Source organism: Oncorhynchus mykiss, chromosome 22 (assembly GCF_057628025.1).
Source record: "Oncorhynchus mykiss isolate SJ-2025 chromosome 22, ASM5762802v1, whole genome shotgun sequence".
NCBI classification, from domain to species: domain Eukaryota; kingdom Metazoa; phylum Chordata; class Actinopteri; order Salmoniformes; family Salmonidae; genus Oncorhynchus; species Oncorhynchus mykiss.
This window is the reverse complement of record NC_143043.1, coordinates 30,675,633-30,695,170: the sequence shown is the minus strand read 5'-3', so window position 1 is coordinate 30,695,170 and position 19,538 is coordinate 30,675,633. Positions and strand designations below refer to the sequence as shown.

The following is a 19,538-nucleotide window of genomic DNA, read 5'->3' as shown; positions in this document are numbered from 1 at the left end:
TGTTGCAACCTGGTCTCAGAGCATTTCGTCAACTGCAACGTTGCATGAACAACATGAGCATGAGTGAGTGAGCAAGAATAGTGGACTCGACGTTTCCCCTTCAAAATAAAGGTCTCAATTGAAACTGATGCGAACTGATAAAAGCGCTAATATTTGTGTGAACTCTACAGTGGTGTTCTATGGGTCTCTCCGAGTAGACTGATACGCCAGTTCAAGGGTGCACAATCCATAGGTTTGGCTGTAGAGTGCAATATAGTATCCCCAATGCAATTATAAGGTCTAATACATCCACAGTTTGTATTTTTGTAAAATTAACTAACACTTGTCTTTTAACATTACAACCTTGTTTGACATGATCTAGTGCAAATGTGGCGTGCTTCCACTTTTTTCCTCCGTTTGCATCAGTTTCAACGGCGACTTTTACTTTGAAGGCAATTCCACTACTGTCGCTCACGGTAATGTTGTTCATGACACCCACATGCAACTCGGGCCATTGGCATTGGACTCCTCTCTTTATTTGGAGAACCACAAAGAGTGCAATCACCAGTGTGTCCACAATATTGAAGAGTAGCCTACGCTGCGAAATGGATTTGCATGAAGGAGCCGCACACGGACATGGTGAGGGTGTTTTAGACTTGTCGCGTCTGAATTTGAACACTTTGAGCTTGGTCGAAATCAGCGAGGAGCGAAAGATGGGCACCAAGCAGTTGTATCTAAGCTTCAACCGACTGCCCTCGCTTCCCGGATCGGTTTGCATGTTCTCCAACCTCGAATTTCTTGACATTAGCAACAACGGACTATCGGTAATCTGTGAAGGCATTTCTTGGTTAACGAAGCTCAGAACACTAATAGCCAAGAACAACCGTCTGGACGAATTCTCGCTTCCCAAGGAGTTCGGGTCTTTGCCGTTGGAGGTGTTGAATCTAAGTGGCAATAGGTTTGAGGAGATGCCAGCGCAGTTCCTAAAGTTGCAGCGGCTACAATCACTTTCCCTGGGGGGAAACAGACTCCAAAGTATTCCTGCAGAAATTGAGAATTTAACCAGGTATGTAGAGTACATAACGATGCCCGCGGCCTCACCAGCTGCTACCACAGTAACTAGCTTGTTGCAGTCACCAGTAATTACATCAAACTTTCATATAATTTGCAACAAACGGTATGTCACAATGACCAGTTTAGGCGAACTGTAGTCAGTTTCCTGGGCGAACAGCGAGTTCAGCCAATAGCGTTTAACTGCAGCCTGAAATTCTGGGTGTTCCAGCATGTGGGCATTCCAATTGGAACGTCCCTTCCATCCCATCCCATTGGTTCCTGGATGTTGCCACACACATACCTACTTGTTAACAGAATTAAGGAAGTTTCCTTTAAAATTATTCATAAATATTGTCCTGCCAACCACTATATGAAGAAGTTTAAGGAAAACATCAACTCAAATTGCTCCTTTTGTAATGACCACCCAGAAACAGTGTTGCATCTTTTTTGGCATTGTATGCATGCAAGAAAACTGTGGCAAGACATCAGTAGGTTTATAATTGAACACATTTATTTAGATTTTACACTATTGTGGAGAGATGTATTGTTTGGATTCTTTACATACAATAGAAATAAGCGGAAACATTTTTATGTAATTCATTTCATTATTCTTTTGGCCAAATTTCATATACACAAATGTAAATTTGCAAACAGAAAACCACATTTTCGTACCCTGCAAAAATAAATTGAACTGTATTTTAAGACGGTTAAATGCTCTACTAACAAAAAAGCAATTTGTAAATATATGAATGTCCCTTAAGGTCCTTGCGTAATTGTAATGTGATATTGTACCCCCTAGCTCGATTGTCAATTGTTTGTAATCTATGTATGCTTGTGTTCCCTCATGTGCTTTATGTATTGGTTTGTTGTTAATAAAAATATATATATATATTTATATATATATATAAATAAAACATCAGGCCGTTTCCGTCTACCGGAATTCAGCCTACTTTGCCAGCATCTTACCAGAATGGGCCCAGAAGTGGCCCGATGCAAATCGAAATAAATGTATACAAAATTACCCAATTTAGTCATTTTAAATATTACTATTATACATTGTATACATACAAATTATACTCATCCAACACAAAATGTTTTTGACCGTGTCAGCGTGCATGCCCCTGGCTACAACTAGATGGGACAAGGACATCCCGGCACGGGTCTTGAATCAGCTTCTGTAGCAATGCAGTTTGCACTGCGATGCAGTGTCTTAGACCGCTGCGCCACTTGGGAGGCTACATCCATAATGCTTTTAAATCGTATCAAAAGACTACACTGGACTCTTTAAAGAATTTCAAACAATGAGAAAATATGTACAAATAAATAATGAAATGTTAATTCCATAAAGCAGCCAGTGTAATCTTCTGCCAGAGAGTAGCCCTAACCGTCCCGAGCCCCAAGTAATACATTTGGGCCAGATAACTCGAGCTCAATCCCCGCATCCTAGCCATAAGTAATACTGCTAAAGGCGGCCCAGACTCAGGCCACATGACGTTGGCCGAGTCTGGCTTTCAGTCGAGTGTCCCGACTCTCAGCCGGAGTCAGCCCAGATCCACTGTGCTAGCTGGGTCTACCGGTCACCCCCTCCTCCCGCTAGAATAGCAGGCGGGATGCTGGGGAAACACCATGTGTTGGCTAGCTTGCGAGTTAGGATGCTAGCTAGCAAACATTTCTTCACCCGTCTCCAACCTGCTGTGTACCAGACTAGCTGGCTAAGCTAGCAGACTGTGTCTTTAGTTCCCGCCTGCCGAACACCTGCTCTCGCCATCGTTAACAGAACTGCAGGAAAACAGTGCCTGACAGGCAGGGAAGAAGGACACTGTCTACCGGTGTGAGACTAGCTAGCTACCATTGTCACACCTGCCCCTTCTTCTGTGGGTTTTATCGGTGGCTGGCATCCAACGTTATTGTGTGTTAATGCCTTCTATTGTACTGGAGTACACCTACTGTACTGGAATCCTGCCTGTCCTAGCTTAAATTGACCAATAGAAGCATAAAGAGATGCAGGAATGCCCCGACTTGCAGGCCGCAATTGCACCCTTCTCAGTTCAGCGGGTACAGGATAGTTCAACTGCCAATGCTGCTGGGGGTTAGGGTTGTAAAGGCTGAACTGATGCCCTTACATCAGTGACTTGTCAGAGGCAGAGATGAGGGAGCAAGCTATACAACTACAACCACTGTGATTATTATTATTTGACCCTGTTGGTTGTCTATGAATGTTTGTACATCTTGGCCATGTTCTGTTTTAATCTCCAGCCGGCACAGCCTGAAGAGGACCAGCCACAGCTCAGAGCCTGGTTCCTCTCTAGGTTTCTTCCTAGGTTCCTGCCTTTCTAGGGAGTTTTTCCTAGCCACCGTGCTTCTACTTCTGCATTGCTTGCTGTTTGGGGTTTTAGGCTGGGTTTCTGTATAGCACTTTGTGACATCGGCTGATTGTAAAATGGGCTTTATAAATACATTTGATTGATACTATGCTGTCTTGTAGCCCACTATCATGGTAGCTTGCCTTTACAAACATAATGCACTTATTTGATTGCCAGGACAATGGTTAAATGGATTTCAACAGATCCTCACTCCCTGAGCCTAAACTAAAGTGGACTTTATATCGAAACCTAACCTGTATGTTTTTCAGAAAATGTATACCTTCACAACATCCAGCTAATCAGGCCTTTAGCAACCCTGACTGGTGTGTGAGATATCAAGAATCTTATATGTTCTTGGCCAGGGGCATGACAGACTGCCATTGCCACACTCACAAAGTTATTCAGAGCAGGAAATTTGTGGTTCATATGGTGGGGTACACACACTTTACAGTATACATGTAAACAACCTTTGGGATGACTAACTACTATTCATAAATGACACACACAAACACTCACTTGCACATGGTCAAGACACACACGTAAGCATACACACTTGTACATAGTCATCACACACACACGAGCACGTAGAGAAATTCAAGCCTCGTGGTCAATATGTGAAGGATGCCAAGTTTGTATAAAGTGCAGGGGCAGTGTGTTCCAATGGTACTAAAAAACAAGGTCATCTGGAATAATTGTTTATTACTCTCCTTATATCATGTTTACACTGTGTCAGTGGTAGGTTAATATCAGCGAGAACAGTTTAGAATCCTCCTCAGGGGAGGTTCCTCAGTGAATTTCAAAAATAGTGAAACAAAGTTATTATTTTTAGATAAAACTGTACTAAATATATTCCTCCTTTGGGTACATTGACTTCAAGACAATCTAGGAGGCTCAAAGTTCTCACCCCCTTGAATAGACTTACACAGTAATTATGACTATAGGTCGACCGATTAATTGGAATGGCCGATTAATTAGGGCCGATTTCAAGATTCATAACAATCGGAAATCGCTATTTTTGGGCGCCGATTTATAATTTATTTATTTTTTTCCTTTATTTAATCTTTATTTAACTTCTTGGCAAGTCAGTTAAGAACACATTCTTATTTTCAATGACGGCCTCGTTCAGGGGCAGAACGACAGATTTTCACCTTGTCAGCTCGGGGGATCCAATCTTGCAACTTTACAGTTAACTAGTCCAACGCAATAACGACCTGCCTCTCTCTCGTTGCACTCCACAAGGAGACTGTTACGCAAATGCAGTAAGCCAAGGTAAGTTGCTAGCTAGCATTAACTAGCATTAACTTATCTTATAAAAACAATCAATAATAATGACTAGTTAACTACACATGGTTGATATTACTAGATATTATCTAGCGTGTCCTGCATTGCATATAATCTGACTAAGCATACAAGTATCTAAGTATCTGACTGAGCGGTGGTAGGCAGAAGCAGGCGCGTAAACATTCATTCAAACAGCACTCTCTTGCGTTTTGCCAGCAGCTCTTCGTTGTGCGTCAAGCATTGCACTGTTTATGACTTCGAGCCGATCAACTCCCGAGATGAGGCTGGTGTAACCGAAGTGAAATGGCTGGCTAGTTAGCGCATGCTACTCGCTCTGAGCCTTGAGGTGGTTGTTTCCCTTTCTCTGCATGGGTAACGCTGCTTCGATGTGGTGGCTGTTGTGTTGCTGGTTCGAGCCCAGGGAGGAGCGAGGAGAGGGACGGAAACTATACTGTTACACTGGCAATACTAAAGTGACTATAAGAACATCCAATAGTCAACGGTTAATTAAATACAAATGGTATAGAGGGAAATAGTCCTATAATTTCTATAACTACAACCTAAAACTTCTTACCTGGGAATATTGAAAACTCATGTTAAAAGAAACCACCAGCTTTCATATGTTCTCATGTTCTGAGCAAGGAACTGAAACGTTAGCTTTCTTACATGGCACATATTTTACATGGAACATATTGCACTTTTACTTTCTTCTCCAACACTTTGTTTTTGCATTATTTAAACCAAATTGAACATGTTTCATTATTTACTTGAGGCAAAATTTATTTTATTGATGTATTATATTAAGTTAAAATAAGGGTTCATTCAGTATTGTTGTAATTGTCATTATTACAAATACATAAAAAAAACACACAAAAAACGTCAGATTAATCGGTATCGGCTTTTTTGGTCCTCCAATAATCGGTATCGGTATAAGCGTTGAAAAATCATAATCGGTCGACCTCTAATTATGACAGGTTGGTGGACGTCCTCCGGAAGTTATCAGAGTTCTTTCAGCATGAACTGACATGTTGTCCACTCAATCCAAGGATCAGATAATGAATCTAGTACTGAAAGCATAAGCTACAGCTAGCTGGCAATGCATTGCATAACATGTGGTGAGTAGTTGACTCAAAGGGAGAGAAAGACAATAGTTGAACAAATAAATGTTTGTTTTTTTTTTTGGTGGAGGGGGGGATTTTTACTTTCACTTAGCTAGTTTAGCCTACTCAAACAACCGGCTCAAACTGAAAAAAATGCAATTTTAGCTAGCTGGCACTGGCTATCCAACACTGGAACTCTTCCAAGTCAATGTAAGACTTTGGTTTTATTGACACAATAGTTCTAATAGCTATATTGACTATGGGGTGACAACGATGTAGGCTATGTGTAGCGGTTAGTGTTCATGAAATGAAGGTTTGCCTGGTCACAGACCACTGATGTGTTGTGCACCGAAGTCCACAACAGAAGGGAAAAGGTGTGAGACTGAGAGCATGTAGATTCAGTTGAAGTCGGACGCTTACATACACCTTAGCCAAATACATTTAAACGCAGTTTTTCACAATTCCTGATATTTAATCATAGTAAAAAATCCCTGTCTTAGGTCAGTTTAGGATCACCACTTTATTTTAGGAATGTGAAATGTCAGAATAATAGTAGAGAGAATCATTTATTTCAGCTTTTATTTCTTTCATCACATGCCCAGTGGGTCAGAAGTTTACATACACCCAATTAGTATTTGGTAGCATTGCCTTTAAATTGTTTAACTTGGGTCAAAAGTTGGGTGAATTTTGGCCCATTCCTCCTGACAGAGGTGGTGTAACTGAGTCAGGTTTGTAGGCCTCCTTGCTCGCACATGCTTTTTCAGTTCTGTCCAAAATAAGGGCTTTGTGATGGCCACTCCAATACCTTGACCTTGCTGTCCTTAAGCCATTTTGACTCACCACTTTGGAAGTATGCTTGGGGTCATTGTCCATTTGGAAGACCCATTTGTGATCAAGCTTTAACTTAGTGATGTCTTGATGTTGCTTCAATATATCCACATAATTTTCCAACCTCATGATGCCATCTATTTTGTGAAGTGCACCAGTCCCTCCTGCAGCAAAGCACCCCCACAACATGATGCTGCCACCCCCTTTCTTCACGGTTGGGATGGTGTTCTTTGGCTTGCAAGCCTCCCCCTTTTTTCTCCAAACATAACAATGGTCACTGGCCAAACAGTTCTATTTTTTGTTTCATCAGACCAGAGGACATTTCTCCAAAAAGGGCGATCTGTGTCCCCATGTGCAGTTGCAAACCGTAGTCTGGCTTTTTTATGGAGGTTTTGGAGCAGTGGCTTCTTCCTTGCTGAGCGGCCTTTCAGGTTATGTCGATATAGGACTTGTTTTACTGTGGATATAGATACTTTTGTACCCGTTTCCTCCAGCATCTTCACAAGGTCCTTTGCTGTTCTGGGATTGATTTGCACTTTTCGCACCAAAGTACGTTCATCTCTAGGAGACAGAACGCCTCCTTCCTGAGCGGTATGACGGCTGCGTGGTCCTGTGGTGTTTACTTGCGTACTATTGTTTGTACAGATGAACGTTGTACCTTCAGGCATTTGGAAATTGCTCCCAAGGATGAACCAGACTTGTGGAGGTCTACAATTTTTTTCTGGGGTCTTGGCTAATTTCTTTTGCTTTTCCCATGATGTCAAGCAACGAGACACTGAGTTTGAAGGTAGGCCTTGAAATACATCCACAGGTACACCTCCAATTGACTCAAATTATGTCAATTGGCCTATCAGAAGCTTCTAAATCCATGACATAATTTTCTGGAATTTTCCAAGCTGTTTAAAGGCACAGTCAACTTAGTGTATGTAAACTTCTGACCCACTGGAATTGTGATACAGTGAAATACTCTGTCTGTAAACAATTATTGGAAAAAATACTTGACATGCACAAAGTAGTTGTCCTAACCCACTTGCCAAAATATAGTTTGTTAACAAGAAATTTGTGGAGTGGTTGAAAAACGAGTTTTAATGACTCCAACCTAAGTGTGTGTAAACTTCCAACTTCAACTGTATTTGCAAGAAGGAATTATTTATATATACACAGCAAGCAACGTGATCATGCTGTTTTTATGTGGCTGCTATGAAAGCAAACTGTGTTTGCGTGCGGTCAGGGGTGTATTCATTCCTCTGTGTTCAAAAACTTTCCTTAAACGGAAACAAATGCAACGAAACGGGGATTAACATACCTGAATTGGTATGTAGAAACTCTTAATTTGCAACTGCACTAATGATTAAACCCTAGAGGCAGGCTCCCGAAGGGCGCAGTGGTCTAAGGCACTGGTCTCAGTGCTATAGGCATCACTACAGACACCCTGGTTCGAATCCAGGATTTATCTCAACAGGCCGTGATTGGGAGTCCCATTGGGCTGCGCACATTTGGCCCAGCATCGTCCGGGTTTGGCCAGTGTAGGCTGTCATTTTTAAATAAGAATTTGTTGAACTGACTTGCCTAGTTAAATAAGGGTTATATTTTTATATTTTTTGCGGGGGTCAGCTAGATGCAGGCAAGTGTGTGCAAGGCAGTATTGAATGTATCAGTGTCTGTCACCTTGATTACAAAAAAATTGCTTGACTTGTGCACCTACATTATAAACTTTCATTCATAGGCTAAATTGTAGCAACCTCATGATGGGTACAGGGGAAATTTGAGTTGTGTCGTAACCTAAACTATTCAATGTTACATTGAGCTGGGTGAAATGGAATATGAATGACAGTCAGCCAACATGCTGTAATAGAAATACCTTAATGTCATGATCCATCATCTTAAACGGCACCGACCGCCACTGATCTGACTATATAGTTACTATCATAAAAGAGAGAACTCATAAAGTCACAGAGATCAGTGAGTGCAACCGAGATGTGGGTCATGCGGTTAAACAGTAGCCCATTTATATACCAAAGATAAGTGTGTAAATACTTTTGACTTCATCTGGAACAGACCCACATTGGCTTTAATAGTTGTTGTTCCACCCATTCTGTGCCATTTGAGGTGAGTAACTTGATTGGGGGGGGGGGGGGGGGGGGGGGGTGTTTGATTTCACCTAATTTTAACATTCTCTCATATGCGAAATTGAAGTAACAGGGTTGATGATTTAATCTTCAATCAGCTATAAAACCCCTTGTGACAGGGAAGCTTGTTGTGTGCAACAGCAGGGGACATTTTTAATGCAAGCTTCATTTGAATTATTATTATTTTTAGTAATTGTTAACATTTCTATGGGTAACAGGGTTGATGTTATACTCGTTTTCCACCACAAAACAGCAAAAAAAAAGTAGAACCAGCTCACCCGCTTTTGACAATTAATGTTCAATGTTTCTTTAAAAAATGTTTTTTAAATCCTAGTTGAACCATATTAAAGTGAGATGTTTTGTTTTTCTCACATGAAATAAATGTTCTTCAGAAATGACTTTTGGGAAATTCCACGTTAAGTGACACAGACTCAGGTTTTTCACTTTAAAACCTATTTCAAACAAAAACCAATGATTACAAAGTTGAACAGACCATATAACTATGTACAATGACTACTTTTAACAATTTCCACAAACATTTTATAGAAAAGCATACTAACAGAATTATGGTTTGTGTTTGTTCTGACATTCTGTTACCAAAATTTGCATCTGCACTGTTCTTCAACAAACTGACTAGGGATTATTATTATTATTATAACTAGGGATCCTCTAGGCTTTTGCCTGTGTTTAGCTCCCATTCTATTTCTTTTTTTAAAATCGTAAACTTCCCAGTCCTTAACTATTACAAGCATACCCATAACATGATGCCACTATTCTTGAAAATATGGAGAGTGGTACTCAGTAATGTGTTTGGGGCAAATCCAACACAACACTTTGTATTCAGGACAAAAAGGTAATTGCTTTGCTACATTCTTTGCAGTATTACTTTAGTGCCCTGTTGCAAACATGATGCATGATTTGGAATATTTGTATTCTGTACGGGCTTCTTTTTCCTCTGTCAATTAGGTTAGTATTGTGGAGTAACTACAATGTTGTTAAAAACCTCTTAAGGATTGGACCCTTTTTTTTTTCAATTTTCAAATTAAAATTTTGACCTTCAAAGTACACAGTTCATTTTTAGAATGTTGTGTGTTCTGAATTTGCACGTGCAAGCCAAGCGCCACCACTACTATCAGTAGCACTGTCAAAGCTGTACAAAAAGTCAGCAATCACCAGCCACTAACGATGTGTTTACAATATCGCGTTGGTAATTGGTAACAAAGTACCTCTTTGAAAGTGATGCAGAAGGTTACAATTGGTGGAATCATGCCATATTTAGACTGGAATGTGAAGCAATGAAGTTGGCTATCAGTCTAATCGGTGACACCCACAGCTGAAGAGTTTACACAAATATTAGCGTTGTAGCTCTTATCGCGGAATGTGACTGTGTGAAATCACCTCCCCCAGTCAGCCTATTGTGTTTATTGACATTCATATTGTACTGTACAGCTTTACCTAAAGGATTGGGGATCAATGAAATAGGGTAATAGTCTACTCAATACCCAATATATTTTTTTCCTAATGTTCTCCTCAGTTATCAGACTCCAAAACATTCACACAGTATTGTTTTTCCCCGGGAATAGTGTTCAATACATATAGGCTGACGATAAATGTGTCTCAATTCAGTTGTTTCAGAGTCTCACAATAAGAGCTACGATGCTAATGTTCTCTGAGTGTCACTGAGTAGACCGATACCCCATGTCATTGAGCCACAATCCATAGGTAAGGCTGTACAGTAAAATAATTATGCCCCCAATGCAATTCTAAGGTATAAGACATCCAGTGTGATTTCAACAGATTTTTTGTCAAATTAACAAATTGTCTTTATATAACATTCCAACCTCGTTTAGCAGGATCTATTCAATTATGGCATAATTATATTATTTGTATTCATTTGCGTCACTGTCAATGACATTTTATTTTGAAGGCTAACTGCAAAGTCCACTAACAGAAATGGAATAATGTGTCCCTGAACAAAGGGGAGGTCAAAATCTAAAATAACTGGTGTGGCCACCAGCTGCATTAAGTACTGCAGTGCATCTCCTCCTCATGGACTGCATCAGATTTGCCAGTTCTTGCTCTGAGCTGTTTAAAAAAATTCATTGTAACCTTTATTTAACTAGGCAAGTCAGTTAAGAACAAATTCTTAATTTCAATGATGGCCTAGGAACAGTGGGTTAACTGCCTTGTTCAGGGGCAGAACAACATTTAACCTGTTACCCCACTTTTCCACCAAGGCACCTGCAAGTTCCTGGACATTCCTGGGGGGAAGAGCCCTAGCCCTCGCCCTCCGATCCAAAATGTCCCAGACATGCTCAATGGGATTGAGATCCGGGCTCTTCGCTGTCCATGGCAGAACACTGACATTCCTGTCTTGCAGGAAATCGCGCACAGAATGAGCAGTATTGTCATGCTGGAGGGTCATGTCAGGATGAGCCTGCAGGAAGGGTACCACATGAGGGAGGAGGATGTCTTCCCTCTACGCACAGTGTTGAGATTGCCTGCAATGACAACAAGTTCAGTTCGAAGATTGTGACACACCTCCCTATACCATGACGGACCCTCCAGCTCCAGAGTACAGGCCTCGGTGTAGCGCTCATTCCTTCGATGATAAACGCGAATCCGACCATCACCCCTGGTGAGACAAAACCACGACTCGTCAGTGAAGAGCACTTTTTGCAAGTCCTGTCTGGCGACGGTGGGTTTGTGCCGGTGATGTCTGGTGAGGACCTGCCTTACAACAGGCCTACAAGCCCTCTCTCAGCCTATTGAGGACAGTTTGAGCACTGATTGAGGGATTGTGCATTCCTGGTATGACTCGGGCAGTTGTTGTTGCCATCTTGTACCTGTCCCGTAGGTGTGATGTTTGGATGTACCGATCCTGTACAGGTGTTACACGTGGTCTGCCACTGCGAGGATGATCAGCTGTCCGTCCTGTCTCCCTGTAGCACTGTCTTCGGCGTCTCACAGTACGGACATTGCAATTTATTGGCCACATCTGCAGTCCTCATTCCTCATTGCATAATGCCGAAGGCACGTTTACGCAGGGACCCTGGGCATATTTTTGTTGTGTGTTTTTCAGAGTCAGTAGAAAGGCATCTTTCGTGTCCTAAGTTTTCATAACTGTGACCTTAGTTGCCTACCGTCTGTAATCTGTTAGTGTCTTAAGGACTGTTCCACAGGTGCATGTTCATTCATTGTTTATGGTCCATTGAACCATAAAGCATGGGAAACAGTGTTTAAACCCTTTACAATGAAGATCTGTGAAGTTATTTGGATTTTTACGAATTATTTTTGAAAGACAGACAGATTATTGTTTTGCTATGTTTTTGGGGAAGAACATTTGTTTGCATCCATGAGCTAGTGAGCTTTTTTTATGTCCAGAACTCTTGCTGCACGAGACAACTTTACCGGCATCATAGCATACGTATCGATGAATTGTTGTGCATATGAAATTCGAGTGATAGTGTAATAACTATGTAAAAAATAAATAATGAGGGAGTTAAATTATGTGACGTGCAGTCATATTCAGGTCCTGATTGGTCAACAAGCTTATTTGACACGTCAAATAGTGTTATTTGACTTATATCTTTGTTGACACGTGGAGACCTAAACGGCGTTCCATAGAAATCCTGGTTGAGAATGAAACGACTGAACAAATAAACAACTTAACAGCAAGTAAGTGAAAGAAATAGGCGTGTGTGTGTGATTTTTATTTAACTAGGCAATTCAGTTAAGAACAAATTCTTATTTAAAATGGCGGACCAACCCCGACCAAACCCGGACGACGCTGGGCCAATTAGACTCCCAATCACGGCCGGATGTGATACAGCCTGGATTCAAACCAGAGACTGTAGTGACGCCTCTTGCACTGAGATGTAGTGCCTTAGACCGCTGTGTGTGTGTGTGTGTGTGTGTGTGTGTTAACTATTTGACTGTACTAGAATGCTTAAGAACGCAAAAATGTTCAATATCGGTATCGGGTTTTTTGGCAAGGAAAATATTGAATATCGGTATCGGCCAAAAATGGCATATCGGTGGATCACTATATATAACACATTTAGATCTGATAAAATAAAAATTTGTTTTTTATTAATTTTTTTGTTCCATCATCTTTGAAATGCAAGTGAAAGACCGTAAAATAATTTTGCAGTTTAGGCGCAATTTATATTTTGGCCACTAGATGATCCAGTGAAGCATTGTAGTACTGGACAATATTTTGTATCAAATCTGCCCAAATGTGCCAAATTGATACATTTTCAAGTACATAACTATAGAGAACATACAAGAAGTATATGGTAATACAACATTTAAGTTTACACACTCCCAGGAATGTAATGCATGATGGATCATTAGCTTATACACTAACTTTCACACATCTACATGGCCGGGCGAGGTGGGTGTGGAGCCAGAGATCGCAGGGGTTCAAACTGTAGAACCCAGTTCCCACATTTGAATATAAACGTTTATTTTATCAAACACAACTATGCTACATTTTATCTCTGGGACCCTCAGGATGACAAATCAGAGCAGGTTTACTGAATGTAAGTACATTATTTACTTTCAGAGGTGAATGTATCAAACCAGTTGCCGTGATTTTAAATGTTTTTGTTGTGTATTCTCCTCAAACAATAGCATGTTATTTTTTCATTGTAATAGCTACTGTAAATTATACAGTTAACAATGAGCTAGCTAGTTTATATGGGATTAGCAACAATAGTGCAGTTGATTAACAATAATTTAACATTTCTGCCCATATAAGACATGTTTATGTCCTGGAAAGTTTGCTGTTACTTACATCATGCTAATCACATTAGCACAAGTTAGCTCAACCGTCCCAATAACGCAAAGCCAGAGTAAAATTCAAAGATAGGGTTACTTTCAGTCACTCACTGTGTCTTGTAAACATACTAACCAACACAAACTACATGTAAAGAGAGCCTCTCACCGACAACTTCAGAGCAGCTGAACATATACACTGTCTCAGATCTACAGTCATGAATGATTGAGGTTGTATGGGACTAGGCCTCTGTGTGTGTTAGTGGTGTAACTGTAGAGTGAGTTGTTGAGATGGCCCTGAATGGCTTCTTTAGACCCTCGGGACAGAGGGGCTGGCTCAGGGCTCAGGCCCCAAGGACACATAATGGCCTCTCCCAGTCTCTGCTGTGTCATCAGTTCCACAGGCAGACCAGACCATGGGGCAGATGGGCTGACTGCTCACTTTTAGTGTCAGGCCATTACATCTCCCTTTCACTCCCTGTCTCTCTGTCCCTGCTGCTCACTCTGTTCTTCTCTCTATTTCCCCAGTGTTCCTCTGTCTTTTCAGTTTTTCATCTGTTCAGAGGGATTGGAATAAAGCAGAATGCTTGTGTATGTGTACATTTCCATTGGCGATTTGTGGGAATTGGACAATAGTAATCTTTTTCTCTCTGCCTCAGTCATCGGTTTTGTAAAGTGAACAAAAATATAAAGGCAACATGTAAGGTGTTGGTCCAATGTTTCATGATCTGAAATAAAAGATCACGAGTAACCACGTCAGCCGAGGACCTCCACATCCGGCTTCTTCACCTGCGAGATCGTCCGAGACCAGCCACCCGGACAGCCGATGAAACTGGGTTTGCACAACCAAAGAATTTCTGCACAAACTGTCAGAAACCATTTCCGAGAAGCTCATCTGCATGCTCTTCGTCCTCGCCAGGATCTTGACCTAACTGCAGTTTGGCGTCGTAACCAACTTCAGTGGGAAAATGCTCACCTTCGATGGCCACTAGCACGCTGGAGAAGTGTGCTCTTCACAGATGAATCCCGGTTTTAACTGTCCCGGGTAGATGGCAAACGGGTGCCGTGTGGGCGACCGGGTGCCGTCAATGTTTTGTACAGAGTGCCCCATGGTGGGGTTATGGTATGGGCAGGCATAAGCTGCAGACAATGAACACAATTGCATTTTATCGATGGCAATTTGAATGCACAGAGATACCGTGACGATCGTGAGGCCCATTTTCATACCATTGATCTGCCGCCGTCACCTCATGCTTCAGCATGATAATGCACGGCCCGGTGTTGCAAGGATCTGTACACAATTCCTGGAACCCAAAAAATTCCCAGTTCTCCCATGACTTCCATACTCCCCAGACATGTCACACATTGAGCATGTTTGGGATGCTCTGGATCAACGTGTACAACAGTGAGTTCCAGTTCCTGACAAATATATATATATATATATATATATCAACTTTGCACAGCCATTGAAGAGGAGTGGGACAACATTCCACGGGCCACAATCAACAGCCTGGTCAATGATATGTGTCGTGCTGCATGTGGAAAATGGTGGTCACACCAGATACTGACTGGTTTTCTGATCCACGCCCCAACAGTGTATATGACTACCCCACATTGTCTGCTGCTTAGAACTGTGTATTTAGCCGACACTGCATTTGATTTCTCCAAACCTAAACGCCAGTCTTCACTAGATCTAAACTTCTGTCTGAATAAAAAGAATTGGGACTCTCTAGCGATGCCTCTCTACCTCTGCTGTCCCTTGAACAAAGTCAGAGTAAACACACACACACACAGGCAGGTAGGCTAAAAAGCTATCGAAATTCCAGCACCTCTTTGTGCATAGTGTGTCCTCTTTGAAACAGTTTGTTTAGCAGTTCCACTGCTCCAGTCCATTCCTCATAGTCACATCTACACACACCTGTTTAACTCTTTTTTTACTATGGACCCGGCTGCTCAATCTTTGATGCCTTGCGCTCACTCTGGTAATGCATTGCTGTCACATACAGCATCAATATCAACATGTGGGAACCCCATTGTGGTACTGATGTGTCGACATGGCTAGTCATGTGTCCACTTGGAACTGTCAAGATATAGTATGGTGTTTTTAAAGTCCTAAACCCCTTCAGGCATGCTTTACTTGTTACCGTAATGTTAATTACCACTCGATATGATGCTAAACATATTAAACCTCTCTCTCTGTCAGTCTTGAGATGCTGTATTTGGGTGGTAACCTGATCACCTCTATTCCTCCTGAGCTGGCCAACCTGCCCTACCTCAGCTATCTGGTCCTGTGTGACAACCGCATACAAGGTGTACCCCCGCAGCTCACCAGGTATCCACAACACAACCATAACACAGCCTCAACCCCATCTAGAGCATACTGCCACAGCTCACGAGGTATCCACAACACAACCATAACACAGCCTCAACCCCATCTAGAGCATACTGCCACAGCTCACGAGGTATCCACAACACAACCATAACACAGCATCAACCCCATCTAGAGCATACTGCCACAGCTCACGAGGTATCCATAACACAGCCTCAACCCCATCTAGAGCATACTGCCACAGCTCACGAGGTATCCACAACACAACCATAACACAACCTCAACCCCATCTAGAGCATACTGCCACAGCTCACGAGGTATCCATAACACAGCCTCAACCCCATCTAGAGCATACTGCCACAGCTCACGAGGTATCCACAACACAACCATAACACAGCCTCAACCCCATCTAGAGCATACTGCCACAGCTCACGAGGTATCCACAACACAACCATAACACAGCCTCAACCCCATCTAGAGCATACTGCCACAGCTCACGAGGTATCCATAACACAGCATCAACCCCATCTAGAGCATACTGCCACAGCTCACGAGGTATCCATAACACAGCATCAACCCCATCTAGAGCATACTGCCACAGCTCACGAGGTATCCACAACACAACCATAATATAACCACATGAAACTGCAAGTAAGCATTTCATTAGGCAATGTATACCTTACATACTAATACTATTAAACTTAATACAACTACAACTCAATAATAATAATAATACTGCTAAGACGGTCATAACCCACCAGCACCACAGCTCAACTGGTTACTACAATACATCCATAGTGGACTACTACAACTTAACCTAACCACGGTCTAGATTTCTGTTCATAATACTCAAAACGATAACCATGACCTTGTCAATCTCTCTCTCCCCCCTCAGGCTCCACTCCCTGCGCTCCCTGAGTCTCCATAACAACCTGCTGACCTACCTGCCCCGGGAGATCCTCAGCCTGGTGCGCCTGCAGGAGCTCAGTCTTCGTGGCAACCCCCTAGTCGTGCGCTTTGTCAAGGAGATGACCTACGACCCCCCATCACTGCTGGAGCTGGCGGGTCGTACCATCAAGAGCCGGAACGTTCCATACTCGTCCTGCGACATGCCCTCTCACCTGTTGCACTACCTAGACCTGGCCAGCAAGTGTCCCAATCCTAAGTGTGCCGGTATGTCTACTACACATTAATTTCTCAATGGACTGTGTGTCTGTATTTCTGTCCCTGTCTTTTTTTGCTTGTCTGTATACAGTTGATTATGTATACGTATGTGTCAATTTATTTAAGTGTGCTTATTCTGTCTGTTTCTCCGCTCTCTCACCAGGCGTGTACTTTGACTCGTGCGTGCGCCACATCAAGTTTGTGGACTTCTGTGGGAAGTACCGGCTGCCCCTCATGCACTACCTGTGCTCCCCAGAGTGCACTTCACCCTGCAGCTCCAACCCCCAGAGCGACGCCGAGTCAGAGGATGAGATCAGCGTGCCCGCCTACCGCCTGCAGAGGGTGCTGCTGGGATAGCAGGAAGTGGAAGGGCCTCCAGTCCTAACCATATCAATAGCCTCAGAACCCGTCTTTCTCTCTGTGACTGGACGGTACTGTAGGGATGAAATCTGACCCCTCTGGTCTCGTGTGTGTTTGATGCAAGACGCTAGATGCACAAGCACAAAGACATACCCTCACACACAAACACACTCACATGTGAGAGATATCCGGTTGTCAATGTGGACCTAAACCAGGACAAATGTCTTTAGTTGGGTATGTCCCCTGGAACCCATTGACTCAGTCACTTTAGCCATCTAAAACTGGGGGACAAATGATGGGAGGGATCTTACCTCTATTTCTCAGTAACACTACAGATCACTGATGCCTTCAGACTTTGAGCAGTGCCTTTAACAGATGAAGCATTTCACTCCATTCCTGATGGTTTCATGGGTAAACATAGGAGGGCAGTAGAAACCATAACTTTGCCAACTCGCTATGTGAGCTATTGAAAGGTGTTTCATGATTTTAGAACACTATCACACCATTCCTTAGAGTCAGGTTATGAACAATTTAAGATTTCTAATTGCCTGAAAACAGGAAGTGTGTGCCCCGGTTCTTTGTAAAAGCTTTGTTTTTCTCTCACACACAGGAAGTCGATCTAGGCCAGGCAGAGTGTGAATAGACTCCTGAAAGGAGAAAATCAAACGTATCTGACAAGATGCAATGAACGTTTGTATTTCCAGCTCTTGGTTTTCTCTAAATTTGACAAATATGTATTAACACTTTGTATGTGGGAACATTTAGACAACTTCTCCAGAAGGTACATGTTTAAGGTAACCGGAAGAATAATACAGTAGCTGGCCTTTCAATAATGCTGGTCTATTGTTACAGTATCATGTAGAAGTGCTTTTGAATGTATGTGTATATACCTTATTGAAGAGGGAAGGAATTCTAGAAAGAAAACAAAGTGAGAAAAGAACAAAACAAACATTTTTCTTGTACCCTGAAATATGTAACAATTCACTTTTTTTAATTTTCTATTTATGATCCATTAAAACTTTACTTGACACCTAGTGTCATAACATGTTATGAAACATTCATAACAGCTGACATAACCTGTCGTAACACTGTCATGACACATATTTAGACCTCTTGTGACATATTGCATTATTTTATTGCTGGTTATGACCCCTACATAAAACCTACCACAAAAGGCAAAACATCCATTACACCATAACCTACATCAACTGTATTTTTATGTTTATATAACATTTTCTGAAATGTACCCTATTAAATTATCATTGTAATTGTGCACACATTGATGTCAGACATGCAGCTACCACAATGTTCTGTTGCTGATGACTGGGATCAGATTTCAGGAGCAGGACTGATGACTAACATAGGCCTATCATGTACATGCCCTTATCTGGCATATATGATACTGATGGTCATAATGCTTCTTGACAGTGTCGAAGTGTATTTTCTTAGTCCAAGTAAAGTGACATAGGATGGTCATAGTGCTTCTTGACAGTGTTGAAGTATATTTTCTTAGTCCAAGTAAAGTGACATAGGATGGTCATAGTGCTTCTTGACAGTGTCGAAGTGTATTTTCTTAGTCCAAGTAAAGTGACATAGGATGGTCATAGTGCTTCTTGACAGTGTCGAAGTGTATTTTCTTAGTCCAAGTAAAGTGACATAGGATGGTCATAGTGCTTCTTGACAGTCATAAAGTGTATTTTTTTATGATAGGGGGAAAACATGAATCTTTTAAATTCTTTGTTGAAATTGATTCTAACGAAATCACACTTTTTTTTTTTTGACCTTATGTAGGTGTCATAACCAGCCATAAAATAACGCAATATATGTCACAATAGGTGTAAATATATGGGCCATGACAGTGTTATGTCAGCTACTATGACATAGTTATGACGTTAGGCGTCGTAGTGTTACCTATGATCTTAACCACAATGTTGGGAAATTGATGCAATTGTGCAGTTTTTGTAACGTACTGCATTTATACAAATCCAACGTTCTACTGTCAATGACACACTAATACAGTGCTTTCATTGAATATGACTTACTGAATATAATATAGTACTCATACAGGTCGACGATCTGTACTAAAGTATGTGCACTTTTCCCCTATAATATAGACTGTACACAGTATATAATAACATCCCTAATAAAGTTTAATTTGAGTGTCTAAAAAAAA

At 41.7% G+C, this 19,538-nt stretch overlaps 1 protein-coding gene across 1 annotated transcript; it reads left to right on the top strand.

Annotated features, from left to right (window-relative positions):
* Positions 1 to 432: 432 nt before the first annotated feature.
* LOC110501622 (leucine-rich repeat-containing protein 58) lies at positions 433 to 19,538 on the top strand. Its single transcript, XM_021579316.3, has 4 exons — positions 433 to 1,045; positions 15,716 to 15,844; positions 16,737 to 17,014; positions 17,169 to 19,538. The coding sequence occupies exons 1-4, from the start codon at positions 459 to 461 to the stop codon at positions 17,360 to 17,362; spliced, it is 1,188 nt and encodes a 395-aa protein (XP_021434991.2). The 5' UTR covers positions 433 to 458; the 3' UTR covers positions 17,363 to 19,538.